The following is a 15,764-nucleotide window of genomic DNA, read 5'->3' on the forward strand; positions in this document are numbered from 1 at the left end:
GCGTTATGATTGGTTTATGAGTTTTTGTACATGACCTCGCTATGAGGTCATAGGTTTTGAGCATGTGATCACTTTGGTCACATGGCTAGTTTGTTATGATTTAGTTTCGCACATGTGACCACTTTAGATCACATGACTACAGGCGGGAAGAATACTATATAAGGAGGCCGATGCAGCCGAGGAAGATAGGATCTTCATACTTTATTCTAAGTACTTTTCCTACTTATTACTTTAACGAATATAAAACAACTTTACGATCTTTATCCTTATTGCAACATTATTGATATGCCAAGGAGGGCTCTTCATGAAAAAGAGTTAGAGAAAACATACGATAGGCATTTCCAATAGAAGACAAATGTCTTGTACTATCGGTAACGTAGGCAGAGCCCTATAGCTATCGTAAGACAAAGAAAGAAAAGGAAAGAGAAGAGAAGTATCGTTCCCCATCACCAAGAACTAACCATACGAGAAGAGATCGTTACAACAATTCATACAAGCTACTTCCAATACCAGTATTTATCGATGACTACAATCAGCATATGGGTGGGGTGGACATTGCTGATCAACTACAAAGCTACTACTCTTCTCAATTAAGGGCCTGCCGAAATTGGCTCTTTTTTTTTTTTGGCTACTTGACACTTCCATTGTCAACTCCTATAGGATTATGAGAACCCTACATCCCAACCGGAAAGCACAAAGCCAGCACTTATTCTTCCGCGAAGACCTAGAGGACAAGTTAATCGAGATTGGATTATACAAAGGTGGATATACGGATGGTTCTAGCTCGGACCCAACACGCCATTCATCTACACGGCCAACTACACCCCCAACACCTCTGGCTAACAGCGAAAGGCCTACCCCTTACACTAGCCGAAATAGACCTCCACCTCAGCCCATTCTGTTTCCTCTCCCCAGTTCACATTTATATGAGCAATGCCCTACCCGAAGTCTGTGTCTCTGGTGCCGGTGGAAAAATAAAGCAGATAAAGGAGTTAAGATAAGGTCAATTAGTTTTGGTTGTCGGGAGTGTAATTATCCCTTGTGCCGGGACTGTTTTGTAGAATTCCATCGTATGGTGGGTACCATAGGTTCTGGCTAAACTTAACCTGCTACGGTCACCTGTATGGTACTCAAGTTGTTGCTACCGGTATTCTGATATCACGTGCAAGTTGTCTTAACCAAATGTAGTTAGGGTTCCAAATTCTAAACTGGACTGAATGTCTCGACAGGTTATGGGATAGAACTTTCCCCACCTAAATACCGTTTTCGGCCTAGCTCTCACTATTTACAACCCGGAAGCGCACGTCCCTGCAGATTATATGGTCCCGATATCTTGCTTGACGGCCTCATATCTCTTGCCTCTGAATGACCATATTCCCCAATTACCCTGGCTCAGTTCCGAAGGGTCCCCACTGTCGATGGTTAATCAGTCATTCATTACTTAATTCTCGAGAAGAGTGGTATAAACTTACTCATTAATATCCCACCTCATGCTACGGAACTTGTTCTCTCCAGGCTCCAGCAATACATCAAATTCTCCCTTGCACTTATCATGGACCCAATCGACATCACGGTTCATGTCCTCCTCCGTGTATCCTGTACACAGAATTGCACATTTTGTGTCGAGCAATCGTGGAAGGGTGCTCTCCCACTCTGCTGCACTCCCCGGATGACCCAAACCTGGATGGAATAAAACAAACATGTCAAAGTACGGATCATACGGGTTGAATATGCCAGTGTCATGGAGAGTATGGTAATACTCTACGAAGGTCGAGACCTTCATGTTGTGGGACACTCGTTCCACCACTGCACCAAACGGGTTTGCCGGGGTTCGGTCAGGAAGTGGGAGTTCGGCGTCCCGGTTCATCATAGATTGTGGCCCGATGAAGACAAGGTGGAAAGTGGAGAGCGGGAACATGTGAGTGAGTTGATGCCAAACTTCTCGGGGAAGAGAAGACTCTGAGCGAGCACCAAGAATGAACAGGCGGACCGGAGGTGGAGTAACCCGAATTCCTTTAATGTCCTTTCCAGCACCTACGCGGGGTGGATGTAGAGTGTAACGTAGTGCTGCCGTAGATACAGGGTCAGACATAATTACACGCCAAGCGGGGCAAGAAAAGTTCACCGCTAACACTCTTCAGTCCCTCCATAGTCAATCTGTGCCTCATATCGTAAGGGCTCAACTCATGCATAAAGCTCGCGACAGTGATCGGATATGTCAACAACTTCGTAACCTGCCTCAGGGATCTTTCGTCGTTAATAGCTTTATAGTCCCTGGTGTACAACAGAGTATCCCAATTCGTAAAATTGATCAAAGCCTCGTCCATCTGTTCCCCTGGATATTCAAACTCGGGGAAGAACCTCCCACTCCTCAAGTCATGATCATCCTCATTCGCTTCCCTCAGAGCATCACAGATAAGCATATGGTTCTGGTAATCCTCAGCCCAGTGCTCCTCCGAACAATAAGCAGGAATTCCGCAGTCGGGGCAAGTAAACTTGATGTGCGATGGGGAACTCGCAGCTCTATGATGCGGGTGTGGACAATAGGCGGTCCGCTTGATGTTGGCCGCTCGCTCACGCATGGAGGGAGAAGGTGATTCGTCCATGGGGTGAAACAGGTTGTTTGGTTTCAGCAAAACCCTCGTTCCCTCCGAGCGTTCGTAGAGCGAATGATCGCTCGGGGAGGCCGATTCCGATGGGAGTGGAGGGCGAACTTCTCCATCCTTCTCCACGGTCGTCTTGCGGAAGGCCGTGAGGAAGGTTCTTCTCGCTGTAATGGCTGGAAGCGCCCGACGTATGAGTGGGGAGGTGGTGGTGTTGGTGTTATGAAGAAGGAGGAACTTCGAGGGTGCTAGGCATTTTTGGCAAATGTGTGCTCGCATTTTATCGGGAATAGAGGGAGGGTGGTTGTTGTCTCAATTGCGATCAGCGTTGTTTGCTGATAATCATGGGAACTTAGGTAATTGTCTCTATAGTTAAAAAGAACAAGAACGATGCTGTTGTTTGAGCGGAATGATGTAACTCAGTCACTTTGGTGGCTCCATCACGGATAACTTCTTCATCGGAAATGTGCGGGTGAGGGGGCCGGGGATGATGTTACAACTTGGTGTGTTACAAGGCTGTTCCGCTTGGGACTGGAAGCTACCGACGCCTCACGTATTGCCCGTACTGTTCCTCGGACTGTAGCTAAGAAAGGCCAGATGGCGACAAGTTTCTGAACTTGTCTTGAACAACACTCTCTGCACAACGGTACCTCAATACTATCATATTCCCTACTTCTCTCTACAGTACCATCCATTTCATCTCCCCGACCTCTATCCATTCCTCACCCCCCGCCCATCCGTCATATTCTCCCCTCTCTCTTCCCTACGTTCCTTCCATACTTCTCACCTCCCGCCTACTCCCTACCCCACGCCTCCCGCTCTGCTACTCGTTGCCCCTTGCAGGCGCCACGCGAAAACCAAGATGAGCTCTTCCACCGCCGAGGGGTTCAATCCTTCTGAAGCAGACATCCTTCTTATCAAAGTCATGTCTCCAGTCTTCGGCTTTCCACGAGACCTTACCTTCCGAATGCTAGCGACCTCCACCATTAGAGACGTGAAGGACAAAATCACCGGTTCTCTAGATTCGAGACCGCCGTGTGACCAACAGCGTTTAATCTATCGCGGGAAGATGATGCAGGACGAGAGCAGACTGGAAACAGTCCTCGGGCTTAATTCTGGGCTGGTCAGAAGTGTCAGTTCATTATATCCCTCACACCACCGACTATTCCCCTCCCTCTGCTGACCGTATCTACGTAGGACCCAAAGGAGGCGTTTACCTTTCATTTGATGCTTCGGCCTCCACCTAACCCCGCGCCAACCCCTGCGCCCGCGACGACACCCGCAATACAAAGCGCGCTTCCTAATGCTTCCACTTTCCATTCGAGACCTAGGCCCACAACCCCCATATTCGGTGAACAGGCTCCCGAGGAAAGCACTGCCCATGCAGGGCTTGGGGAGCTCACTCGGCCAGGGTTGCCGAGACTAGGAGGATTGCAGCGGCAGCTCCGACAAAGGCAAGAATATATAAATTCGAGACCAGGGCCTGATCAGGGGAGTAGTAGTGAGGTTTCGGCTCCCGGAGCAAGTAGCAATGATCTAGCGGCAGGACCAGAAGCTGATGCCACCATGACCCCAACAAGTACACTCCCGGCGGCGGATACTGGCAGCGGCTCAAGCTCAGGCTCTGCTCTTGGACCTTCATGGGGGTCGCCGAGATCGCATAACGAAGCAGCGGCTCCAAATCAATCAAGGGCCAGACGGAGACATGCTTACGAGCGGCTGCGCGAGAGGCTTTCACGTCATGAGGATGCTACTACAGCAGCCTTCACAAATCTCTCTCCCCCATCAGACCCGCTACCAGTGTTCCACCTACCAGCCAATAACCCACATCCTATTACCACTGCCAGTCCAGTATATCTTCTACAAGATGTGAGCGGTAGACCCAGGGCGCTCCTGCTAGGGCCCCCGACGAGCACAAATCCCACACTAGCCATAAATGGTTTAAGAGGACATTTGGGGCCACCCGGCGCTGGTATCCCCAATCTACAAGTACGTGGGCTCGAGTTGCCCCCTCTTCCGGATCTTGCCAACCTCGGCGCTATTGGGGGTATTGCTGGAAACAACCTTCTTGGTGCAGGGCTGGGGCTTGGAGATCATTTCGGGGGTGCTCACGCTCACCACCGAGTTGGATTCCATGGCGCAGTACTAGAGAGACCTAGGCGGGTGGGACGGCTCAACCTACCCGACTTGATACGCGGAGTTCGAGCCCGTGCATCGCATTTCTGGCTAGCCATAAGATTGACTGTCTTTGTAATTCTGTTCACTGGAAGCGGAGGCTGGAAGAGAATGTTCTACCTTGGCGCAATTGCTGTTGCAGTATTCGGTAAGCAATACATTCCCATATCAATCTCACTCAATTCACTAACCCTCCCAAATAGTCTGGCAAACCGGCGTCCTCGAGCCAATTCTCCGCCCAGTAATCGAGGCCATCAACCCCCCGCCACCACCGCCACCGTCAACACAACCCCCCGCTCCAACCCCTGCCCAACAAGTCCCCAACCAGCCTCAACCGCAAGCCGCCGCCAACCCAAACAATGACAATCCTCCAGGACAAGCCATGGATGCAAACGTGAACCAACCCGACCCGGCCCGAACCGCGCAAATGCTGATCGACCGCCAGCAAGACCGTTTCAGAGACATCTTCCGTGGCATCGAGCGATGCATAATGATCTTCCTGGCAAGTCTCATCCCGGGGCTTCACGAACGGCATGTGAACGCCGTGGAGCAACGGCAACGGGACGAAGCGCAGCGGCAGCAATTACTTCTTCAACAGCAGCACCAGCAGCAGCGAGCTGCTGCTGGTGGTAGTAGTGGCGACACGGAAGTGAACGATGGAGGTGAGGGAGGAGCGGGAGCGGGACAAGTACCCCCTCCAGCACCGCAGCCAGAGCCACAAATGGATGAGGTGGACGTCGATCCCTTGGTAGTCTTGTAGATTTTTTATCTCTATTCTCTCGTGGTGGTTATCCATTTCGTCATTTCGTCATTTCTCCATTTTCCTTACTCTTATCATACCACACCATGCTTTTCTCCCCTTAGTTAGTTCGTCAGTTAGCATAACACATCGCAACCCAACCAACTAACCGCCTTATCAGGTAACTTGACTCGACCACTTTCATCATATATTCGGTGCTTGGCCGGGTCGGTGGGTGTTTTCCAGTCACATACAGCATTCCCCTCCCCTCCCTTCTCTTTTTTTCTTTCTCTCGCCTCGTTAAGCTTGTCGGTTCCTTGGTTCGCTTTGTTGGGTCACTTGGAGGAATTGCCGAGACCGAGAATACAACCTGATCAGATTCTAGAAAACTGAATGCGATACTCGAGTACGTACAGTATTATATGCCACGGCCACATGCGATGGAGGCCGTTTTGGCTTGGTTAAGTCTTGGGCTCTAGTTCCGGGTGGCCCATGATGGGTGTGATGCCGAGTGACCGTGATAAATATAACTCTAGCGAGTAAATCCGATGGGAGGCACGGCACCGGCATTCATGATGCTAAACTTTTTTATTGCACAACTTATTACGTCATGCGTACACACATCCCGTCAAGACTTTGGGCAAGGTAGGAAAATGACTTAGGTAAGAGTATCATAGTGAATTAGAGAAGGGGAAATTTAAAAGATATGACCGGAACGTGATTTGAACACGCAACCTTCTGATCTGGAGTCAGACGCGCTACCGTTGCGCCATCCAGCCAGCTGTTGGACTTTACGACGCTAATTATTTACTTATTGGGTCGAAGGTGGTAGGTTCGTGAGGTAGCATAATATGAAATCGGTTTGGGGGTTTGAATGGATGGGGGAATCATGGAAAGTCCCGGCGGGGTTTGGGTCTTTTGCCGGGACCACAATGCAGCAGTGGCGGTATTGGGGTTATCGGTGAACTAATTATTACAGAGTAATTATTTTGTCCTTACTAGATATCACTCGTAATGATCTTAGATGATGCTCCGGATAGCCCTAAAGCAGCATCTTGAAGCCATAAACAGACTCTTGGAGCCAGGTTTGGCTCTGTGACTAGACGTTCCGTATCCCCTCAGGAGACATCTTTGCACCAAGTAGAAGAACCTCACAAACCCCACAAAGGGTAGCTTTTCACACACCAAGCCAACTTAAAATACCTGAAGCCAATATAGCCTATGATGCTTCAGACTCAGACACCAGCAAGATTCCACTAACTCCAATACTGGGTAATCTTTCTTCACAAAGCTAGCATAATCTAAAAAAAAAAAAGTGTATTTTTCACTAAGTTAGGCACCCCTGCAAAACCCATAAAACTTGTATTACTATTTTTACATCAAGCATGAGCATCTTATTGTTAAGCTATTGTACAGCAGAAGAAGAAGAGAAGTATCGTTCCCTGTCGCCAAGAACTAACTATCCGAAGGGGGATCATTATACTGCTATTATTTCCCAGTACCTCTAAACATGCCAAGTCGAAAATGGACCCCCATTGAGATTGCTTATTTATACTTTTACTTATTACATAGGTATCCTATGTGGGGATTGCTAGGCTGCTAGTCCTCAATGCTGCAAGAGAAGAACTATCTTGTACTTATAATGGAGTATGCTGCAAAGTGAGAAAGCTTTGAAAGAAATTTGGGCTTGGTGATAATAAGGGTAGAATTGATAAGGAAAAGGTGAAAAACTAACTCTTTGTTCACCTATCTGAAAATAAACTTGTTCACCTAGGCCTATAGCTTGGGATTTCTGCCGAGGAGTTAGCTATTTATTGTGATTTCATTGTATGTGTAGTAGAGCTCATGTCACGAATGTGGCTTGGCACAGAAAGGGTTTTCACATGACTCATGATTATGAGTCATAGGTATGTTATTGTTTCACGCATAGGACTCATTTAGGTCATATGACTTATTAAGTTATGATTTGTTATGTTTCATACATGACCCGATTATGAGTCCTGAAACATGTGCCTGGCGAGTATGCCTTGCGAGTATGTCTTGCGAATATGCCTTGTGCACATGATTTATGTTTTGCACATGACCTCGCTATGAGGTCATGGGTTTTACACATATGACTTGTTTATTGTGTTATGATTGGTTTATGAGTTTTCACACATGACCTTGCTATGAGGTCATGGGTTTTAAGCGTGTGACCACTTTGGTCACATGACTAGTTTGTTATGATTTGGTTTCACACATGTGACTACTTTGGATCACATGACTATAGACGGGAAGAATACTATATAAGGAGGCCAATGCAGCTGAGGAGAATAGGTTCTTCATGCTACATTCTAAGTACTTTTCCTCATCCTTGCTGTCGCTTCGCCCCGAGCGATTCTTTTGCACCTACAGTGGGCCTTGATGCCTTGGATTCTGGGGGAGATATCTGAGTTCGCTTAGTAGTTCCTGGGGTTCTTGGTGTTGAGATCTGTTGGCATTGCATGGCAGATTACTTGTTCGCTTCTCGTTTTGTCGCCTGATGGCTTCTCACAATGCTGTCACTTCGAGCTCTTCAACACGGTCGCTTACGAGCCCCTTTCTGTAAAATGTCTTCGGCTTCCTGTCTATCATCTACTCGCAGGTTTCGCGTTTGATTGGGGAGGATTGAACTTTGTGTTTGGGGGGATCATCCATGTTATTCTTTGGGCCAGCTCATGCTTCTTGTTGGGTTTTAACGGAGTCCTTAGTTCTCACGATACAAAGCGCCCTTGGGTTAGACTGATGACCTTCCGAAGTATCAACAGGTTGTACTGGCCGCATCATTCCTCAGGTGGCAGGGCGGTGCCCACCCAGCCCCTCCTTGTTACGTTTTTGTTTCTATGGTCGGAATCCTACGATGTTGTTTATCACCGTTCCCTTGGAAATTTTGTCCTTGCAGAATATACGGTGGTTCAGCCAGGTGTCTCCTCCTCGCTACGGTGGGGATGGCTTTGACCCTGAAAAATATTACCCCCTAGTGTGGTTTTACATTGCTACTTGAGGTGGTGTGAGACGATTGACTGCCAGACACTTGCGTTGTCTGTGCGTTTGAGTGGTTTGGTTGTGGTCCATAGTTGGTGGCTTCACCCATTGGAAGTAGGGCCTACCTTCTGTTTGTCTGCTTCTGTTCGTTCGCCCTCCCCCTTCTTGTCGCGTCAGTTGGGGATGCCTCTTGCCCGTTGTTCGGTCCGTACCTGTTGCCGGACCTCTGGGGCTGGCTTTGGCTGGCTCTGCTTACTTTTTTCCCAACTCCGTTGGACTTCGGTTCAGCTGGGTTGGACGGTGTGGCTGGTGCCTATGTCTTTAGGTGTTGGTGCTACCTTCTTTGTGGCTCCCGGCTGTGGCTGGTGGTCCCCTCTCGCCTATACAGTGTTGAGCGTTAGGGCTCTGTTCGTATGGCCAAGATTAATGGCTGCCTAATGGAGCTGGGTAGAGGCTGTCCTGGGGCTATTGGATGGTTAATCTGTCTGAAGGGCTGGGGGGCTGGATGGGCTCTGCGGCGTCTGGTGTGTGGGGCTTGGGGGGGGCTGATTGGGAGGGGAGAGGTACCTGCGAGCACCGGTCAGGCCTGCGTCAGGTTGGTCGAGGTCTAATTAAGTGTTTCCAGTCTGGCTTGAGCTATTGGGCGAAGCTGCTAAGTGCTGTAAAGCTCCCCGATGGACTGGTTGGCTGATGGCCACCTGTGCGAATAGTGGGTTGCGACCACCTGGTTGGACTTGTTTGGATCTTTTGTGTTGGGTTTCGTGGGGTTTGTTTGGTTTCTTTAGTTTGGTTCTGGGTATGGCAGGAGGAGACAAGGCACTATGGGTGGGAGATAGGCCCCACTGACCTTTACGGTCTGTCACCACCTCTATGTATTTCCTTTGTTTATAATGTTTTTGTTTGGGGGACAGGCAGTAGGTACAGGTCCTCCTCACCGGTAGGCTCCTCAGAGGCAACCAGCAAAGTCGGTTTAAAGGGTTGATGGCCTGGCATGTGGGTGCGAGAGGTGGACATGTTGGTTACCTCCTTCCTGCCAATATGTCTCCTGTAGGTTTAGTTTGTGTATTTTGTTTGGTTTTCTATTGTGGTAGAGGTATTACATGACAGTATTTAGACTGGGTGGTAGTGATATTTTGATTGTTAGACGAGAAACCTGGTCAGGTCAGTCTTTTGCTCGGCTTTGACTACACTTAGTACTGGTTGGCTTCATATCAGAGGGGCTATAGACTTGGACTGGGGTGGGCACTGGGTTGTTTGATGGTTTTGTAATTAGTTCTCGTATAGGCATGACTTGGAGATGGTAGGTGCGGGGCTGTAGACTTAGCTAGCTTAAGATTAGTAGTATACCGGTTAGTGGTATCCCTGTACCAGAGGGGGCTTATCATATACCAGTGTTGGTGGTACGAGTTTAAATAAAATTAGATTGAATTCTAAGTACTTTTCCTACTTATTACTTTAATCAATATAAAACACCTTTATGATCTTTATCCTTATTGCAAAGTTATCATTACACCAAGAAAAGCTCTTCACAAAGAAGAGTTAGAGAAAGCTTACAATAGGCATTCCCAATAGAAGACAAAGGTCTTGTACTATTGGTAACGTAGGTAGAGGCCTAGTGCTATGGTGAGATTAAGGAAATAAACCAAAGAAGAAGAGAGGTATTGTTCCCTGTCGCCAAGAACTAACCATCTGAGGAGGGATCGTTACAGCTCGCTGGAGTTGGCGATTGTTAACTGCCGAGTCAAAAAATCATGGAAACGAGTCTAATGGAAGAGATATGAGGTGAAATAGAAATAAGAATAATACAGTCATGCCTGCACACTAACGAATTATTGCTAACAGAGTTACAGAGACCTTCGGGCTGTGGTGAGAGGATAGAAAATATTTCATAATATATGCTTAGCTTCAAGCCAAGTGGGTAGGAGTAAATATATTATAATATTATCAAGAGAGGAAATTTGTTATTTACCGAATGAAAACCGAGGTTAATAGTGGGTCTAATGTGGTTTGTACTGTAGCTTTTAAGGAAAAAAATAATAGGTAGAAATATCTAAGGCCATTTCTCCCTGTACTCCATGAGCAGACAGTCATTGAGGACTTTGTAATGCCTGGTATCAAAATCTTTCAAAGATTAACAAAAAGATAAAGAATGGAGGAGAAATCAATTTAGAAAAAACTCAATTCTGTACATTATCATAACTGACAAGCTGCTTCAAACTCGGTATAGCCTAAAGAGTTCTAATCCTCCCCCCTTAGTTCAACTCTCTCCAGTACCCTAGCTTAGAAAACAGGTTTAGCACAAGAAGTTGCCAAGACTGCTTCTAGATTCCTACAGGGAAGTTCTCCAATGTTACTGACTGGCCTCACAATTGCAGGAATTTATAAGTGTGGTGACATCCATACAGGCCACAGCTCATTAGTGAAAAGAAACAAACCTAATACAGGCTGTATTTCAAAATGGAAGAAGATTATTTCTTACTTGATAGCCTCACTCCATAATCCTCTAATAAAAGTATTAAGAGCTCTTGCAAAGCTCATGAAGAAGAATAAGCACAACCTCACCCTTCTCCTGAAAGCCAAGTAGAAAAATCTATTCAAGTATGCAAAGCCTCAAAAAAGAGGTAAAGTAAAGAGTAACAGTGAACTATAATAGCTCTACAAATACTAATGTTTACAAAGTGATCTGAAGAAAAGTCACCAGGAGCTTTTGTGCTTTTATCTTGCCATGTACAGCCTCATATAAGTAATAGCAAAACTGGTGCTGTTGGGAAGCTGAGTGTAAAACAGCTGATAACCTGGAGTCTTAGTTTGGAGCTGTCGATCCCAGGTACTGTATGAGATATTGAACAGTGCTTGGATTCTTAGTAGATCTGAAGGAGATGGTAAGTCACTGATCATACAACAAGTCAGCACTAGGAATACAGATAATGAAGGGGGGGAGTAAAGGCTAGAAACAAGGATACTCCATCAAAGCTATATTCACTTTTTCTTGTTCAACATATTATGTAATTATAAATACTGGTACCTCTCTAAGAGTCTGTCAAATTGGAACTAGTGGCCAGTCTGCAATATAAATATTTATAAAAACACGCTTTATGTGCTCAGATTATATACTCCAACATACGCTACCTCCAATAAACTCTCTACTCCATCCAATTTACTCTTCAATTTACTCTTCAATTTACTCTTTAATGAACCCTTTAATTCATCCTTCAATTCACTATCCAATATATACTCCAATACCGTATATACTCCAATATACACTTCAATCATTACGTGGCCAAAATACTCAGAACAAGATGTTGAACTATTGCAAGTATACTTTACAAGTTGCATAATAGAACATTAACCTACTATCAGAGAGAGCAGAAAAAATGATCTCACAGAAAATGTGCTTATCCTAATGACAAAAATCTATTTACTCACCAGAAGTCATTATCACCCAGATAGTGATCCTTTCCCAACCAAGAACAATTACTTTACCTAACCTTACTAGGGGGTAGGCAAAAGTCCTGCCCATCTCGATTTCAAACATATGGAAACTAAACTAGATTAGAAAACTTGAGTAATTTTGGATTAGGATTAGGCATTTTAGTTTAGTCTTGGCGGGCAGGAAGAGGCTAAAAGTGAGACCGGGATATGGGGATGGGATCCTAGAAAAGTAGTACTAGTATCATACTGTATTCATTGCTTCCTTGTATTAAAATACTATACTGTTGTGAGAAACGATATTATAATATGCTCAAAAGTGCCAAGCTATCCATTGGTTGTCGGATGTATTCTTAGCAGAAATGAGTATTTTACTAGTGTATAGTACTATACAACGTGCGACCATGCCTATGCGGGCATTCCCCACTCACATCCAACATACTCCCTACTGAACCTACTCAAAAGTGCATTGTACCAGAATAACCAGTACTATACAGTTGTGTCTGAAAAGTCTACCTATCCCTTATGGCAATAGCACTACTACTACAAGTAATGATATTGACCACAACTAAAAAAATATGTAAGTACAATTTTAAAATAGATGATAGTAGAAATAGAAAAAAACACTTTCCTAATGCTACCATTTTGTATGGCTTCTATCTGCATCTAATACAGTCTGAGGTCTCTCAGGCATCCTCTGAATCCATTCATTAAATGTCCCCTGAAGAATGCGGTCCCACTCTTTCTTTGCTGCCTGAAATAATTCAGCAGCACAATGGACCTTTCTCTCAACTTTGGTCAATTGCTTTCTGAGTGCTCTTTTGATAACTGCCCAGGCATTCTCAACAGGATTGTGATCTGGTAAGTTGAGAGGCCAAGCCAATCTTTGATATCTACAGTCCTCCTGTAATTTTTTGTTTTCTACTCTGTTAGGCCATGATACATTATCAGAAGCCATATAGATGGTTTGAGGAGCTCTGTCTATAGCTTCTATAAAGGGTATGAGGTAGGGTTAGTCAATCTCAGTTGCATATTGGTGGGAATTGAGATCAAGTCTGTCTCTTTTACTGGTCCTTTTCTTCTCAGTCTACTTTCTTACAAGAATGAGCTCAGTCCTTCCTCCATGCATCATTGTAACAAATACACCAATGTTGGTGTATCCTGACTTAAAGCTAGGCTTTAAGTTCGTTTCTTCCAACTCTTCACCTAGTATAAGATGGTGTTACTATCCTACCTCGGATAGTTAATTCTTGGTGACAGGAATGATACTTCTCTTCTTCTTCATCTTAAGATAGCAATAGGCTTATGCCTAAGTTACCGATAGTACAAGACCTTTGTCTTCAATTCGGAATGCCTATTATAAGCTTTTTTTAATTCTTCCTCTTGAAGAGTATTCTCAATGTAATAGTAATAAAGATTGTGATAATAAAGAGTGTAAAGGTGTTTTATATTTGTTAAAGTAATAAGTAGGAAAAGTACTTAAAATTCAATTTAATTTTATTTAAACTCGTACCGCTAACACTGGCATACGATGAGCTCCCACTGGCATAGGGATACCGCTAACCGGTATACCACTAATCCTAAGCTAACGAAGTCTATGGCCCTACACCTGCCATCTCCGAGTCATGCCTGCATAAGAACTAATAACAAGGCCATCAAACAACTCAGCACCCACCCCGGTCCAAGTCTGTAGCCCCTCTGGTATGAAGTCAACCAGTACTAAGCATAGCTGAAGCAGAGCAAAAGACCAACCCAATCAGGTTCCTCACCCTACAAACATAAAATCACTACCACCAAGTCTGAAAACCATTCTGCAAAATCCACCAACACAGTAGAAAACCAACAAACTCACAAACTAAACCTACAGGTGACACAATGGCAGGGAGGAGGCAACTAACATGTCAACCTCTCGCACCCGCATGCCAGGCCATCGATCCTATAAACCCACTTTACCAGTTGCCTCCCAAGTGCATACCCGTGAGAAGGACCTGTACCCACTGCCTGTCCCTCAATCTAAATAGCACAAATATAGGAAATACATAGAGGTAGTAACAGACCAAGAACGTCAGTGGAGCCTATCTCCCACCCATAGTGCCATGCTTCCTCCTACCAAATCTGTAGCTAAACCAAACAAACCAAACAAACTCCACAAAATACAGTGCGCAAGACCCAAACAAGTCCAACCAGGTGGTCACAACCCACCATCCGCACAGGTGGCAATCAGCCAGCCAGTCCATTGGGGAGCTTTGTAGCAGTTAGCAGCTCCGCCCAACAGCTCAAGCTAGACTGGAAACACTTAACTAGACCTTGTCCAACCTGACACAGGCCCGACTGGTACTTGCAGGTACCTCTCTCCCCCAATCAGCTGCTCCCAAGCACCACACACTAGATGCCACAGAGCCCATCCAGCCCCCCCAGCCCCTCAGACAGATCAATCATCCGACAGCTACAGGATAGCCCATAACTAGCCTGGTCACGTAGCTACTGGTCTTGGCTACACCAACAGAGCCCCAACCCCCAGTACCTTGTAGCTGAGAGGGCCCACCAGCCACAGCTAGGAGCTACAAAGAAGGCAGTACCAGCACACGAAGGTACCGGCACCAGCCACACCATCCAACCCTGTTCAACCGAAGTTCAATTAAGTCGGAAAAGAGTAGGGAGCGCCAGCCAAAGCCAGCTCCATAGGTCTGGCAACAGGCACAGACTGAATCGACAGGTAAGAGGCCCCCCCAACTGATACAACAAGAAGGGGGAGGGTGAGCGAACAGAAGCAGACAACCAGAGGGTAGGCCTCACTTGCAATGGGTGAAGCCACCAACCACAATCTACAATTGAACCACGCAAACACACAGACAACGCGAGTGCCTGGCAGACAATTGTCCTACAGCACTCCAGGCAGTAATGAAAAACCACACCAGTGGGTAAGATTTTTCAGGATCAAAGCCATCCCCACCGAGGCGAGGAGGAGACACCAGAGTGAACTACCGTAAATGCCGCAAGGATAAAACTTCCAAGGAAATGGTGATAAACAACATCATAGGATTCTGATTATAGAAATGTAACATAACGAGGAGGGGCTGGGCAGGTACTGCCCTGCCACTTGAGAAGTGATGTGGCCAGTACGAGAAGTTGAGGACGCGAGATGGTCATCAAGGAAACCCACAGGCATTTTGTATCGTGAGAACTAAGAACTCCATTAAAACTCAACAAGAAAAATGGGCTGGTCTAGAGAATGACAAAGGTGATCCCCCCAAATACGAAGTTCAATCACCCCAATCAAACACAAAATCTATGAGTAGACAAGAGACAGGAAACTAAGGAAATTTTATTGAAAAAAGCTCGTAGGCGACTGTGATGAGTAGCACGAAGTGGCAGCATCGTGAGATAACTAGTAGGTAACGAAACGACAAGTAAACAAGTAGTACGCTACTCAAGGCCAATAGACCTCAACACTAAGAACTACAGGGACTACTGAGCGAACTCAGATATCTCCCCCAAAATCTAAGGCATCAAGGCCTATTGTGGGTGTGAAAGAAACTCTCAGGGCAAAGTGATGGCAATGACAAGGAAAAGTACTTAGAATTCAATCTAATTTTATTTAAACTTGTACTGCCAACACTGGCATATGATGAGCCCCACCAGCACAGGGATACCACTAACCGGTATACTACTAATCCTAAGCTAACAATGTCTATAGCCCCACACCTGTCATCCTGGAGTTATGCCCGTATGAGAACTAATTACAAGACCATCAAACATTCCAGCGCCCGCTCCAGTCCAAGTCCGTAGCCCCTCTGGTATGAAACCAACCAACA

At 46.0% G+C, this 15,764-nt stretch overlaps 2 protein-coding genes; one reads left to right on the plus strand and one right to left on the minus strand.

Moving 5' to 3' along the window:
* Window positions 1–1,228: 1,228 nt before the first annotated feature.
* On the minus strand, window positions 1,229–3,042 carry GSTUM_00006357001 (uncharacterized protein). XM_002838541.2 has 3 exons: window positions 2,126–3,042; window positions 1,473–2,067; window positions 1,229–1,412 (listed from the first exon to the last, which is right to left on the minus strand). Exons 1-3 carry the CDS (start codon window positions 2,880–2,882, stop codon window positions 1,316–1,318), a joined length of 1,449 nt encoding a protein of 482 aa, XP_002838587.1. The 5' UTR covers window positions 2,883–3,042; the 3' UTR covers window positions 1,229–1,315.
* A 177-nt stretch (window positions 3,043–3,219) lies between these two features.
* On the plus strand, window positions 3,220–6,217 carry GSTUM_00006358001 (uncharacterized protein). XM_002838542.2 has 3 exons: window positions 3,220–3,735; window positions 3,801–4,926; window positions 4,982–6,217. Exons 1-3 carry the CDS (start codon window positions 3,466–3,468, stop codon window positions 5,536–5,538), a joined length of 1,953 nt encoding a protein of 650 aa, XP_002838588.1. The 5' UTR covers window positions 3,220–3,465; the 3' UTR covers window positions 5,539–6,217.
* Window positions 6,218–15,764: the final 9,547 nt, after the last annotated feature.

This window comes from Tuber melanosporum, assembly GCF_000151645.1.
Source record: "Tuber melanosporum whole genome shotgun sequence assembly, scaffold_26, strain Mel28".
In the NCBI taxonomy this organism is placed as follows: domain Eukaryota; kingdom Fungi; phylum Ascomycota; class Pezizomycetes; order Pezizales; family Tuberaceae; genus Tuber; species Tuber melanosporum.

Coding starts and splice junctions, on each gene's coding strand:
- GSTUM_00006358001 (XM_002838542.2), top strand. CDS start 3,466: ATGAGCTCTTCCACCGCCGAGGGGTTCAATCCTTCTGAAGCAGACATC. Junction 3,736..3,800: donor ATTCTGGGCTGGTCAGAAGT/GTCAGTTCATTA, acceptor GTATCTACGTAG/GACCCAAAGGAGGCGTTTAC. Junction 4,927..4,981: donor AATTGCTGTTGCAGTATTCG/GTAAGCAATACA, acceptor CCTCCCAAATAG/TCTGGCAAACCGGCGTCCTC.
- GSTUM_00006357001 (XM_002838541.2), bottom strand. CDS start 2,882: ATGCGAGCACACATTTGCCAAAAATGCCTAGCACCCTCGAAGTTCCTC. Junction 2,068..2,125: donor GGGACTGAAGAGTGTTAGCG/GTGAACTTTTCT, acceptor TATCTACGGCAG/CACTACGTTACACTCTACAT. Junction 1,413..1,472: donor ATGAGGTGGGATATTAATGA/GTAAGTTTATAC, acceptor AACCATCGACAG/TGGGGACCCTTCGGAACTGA.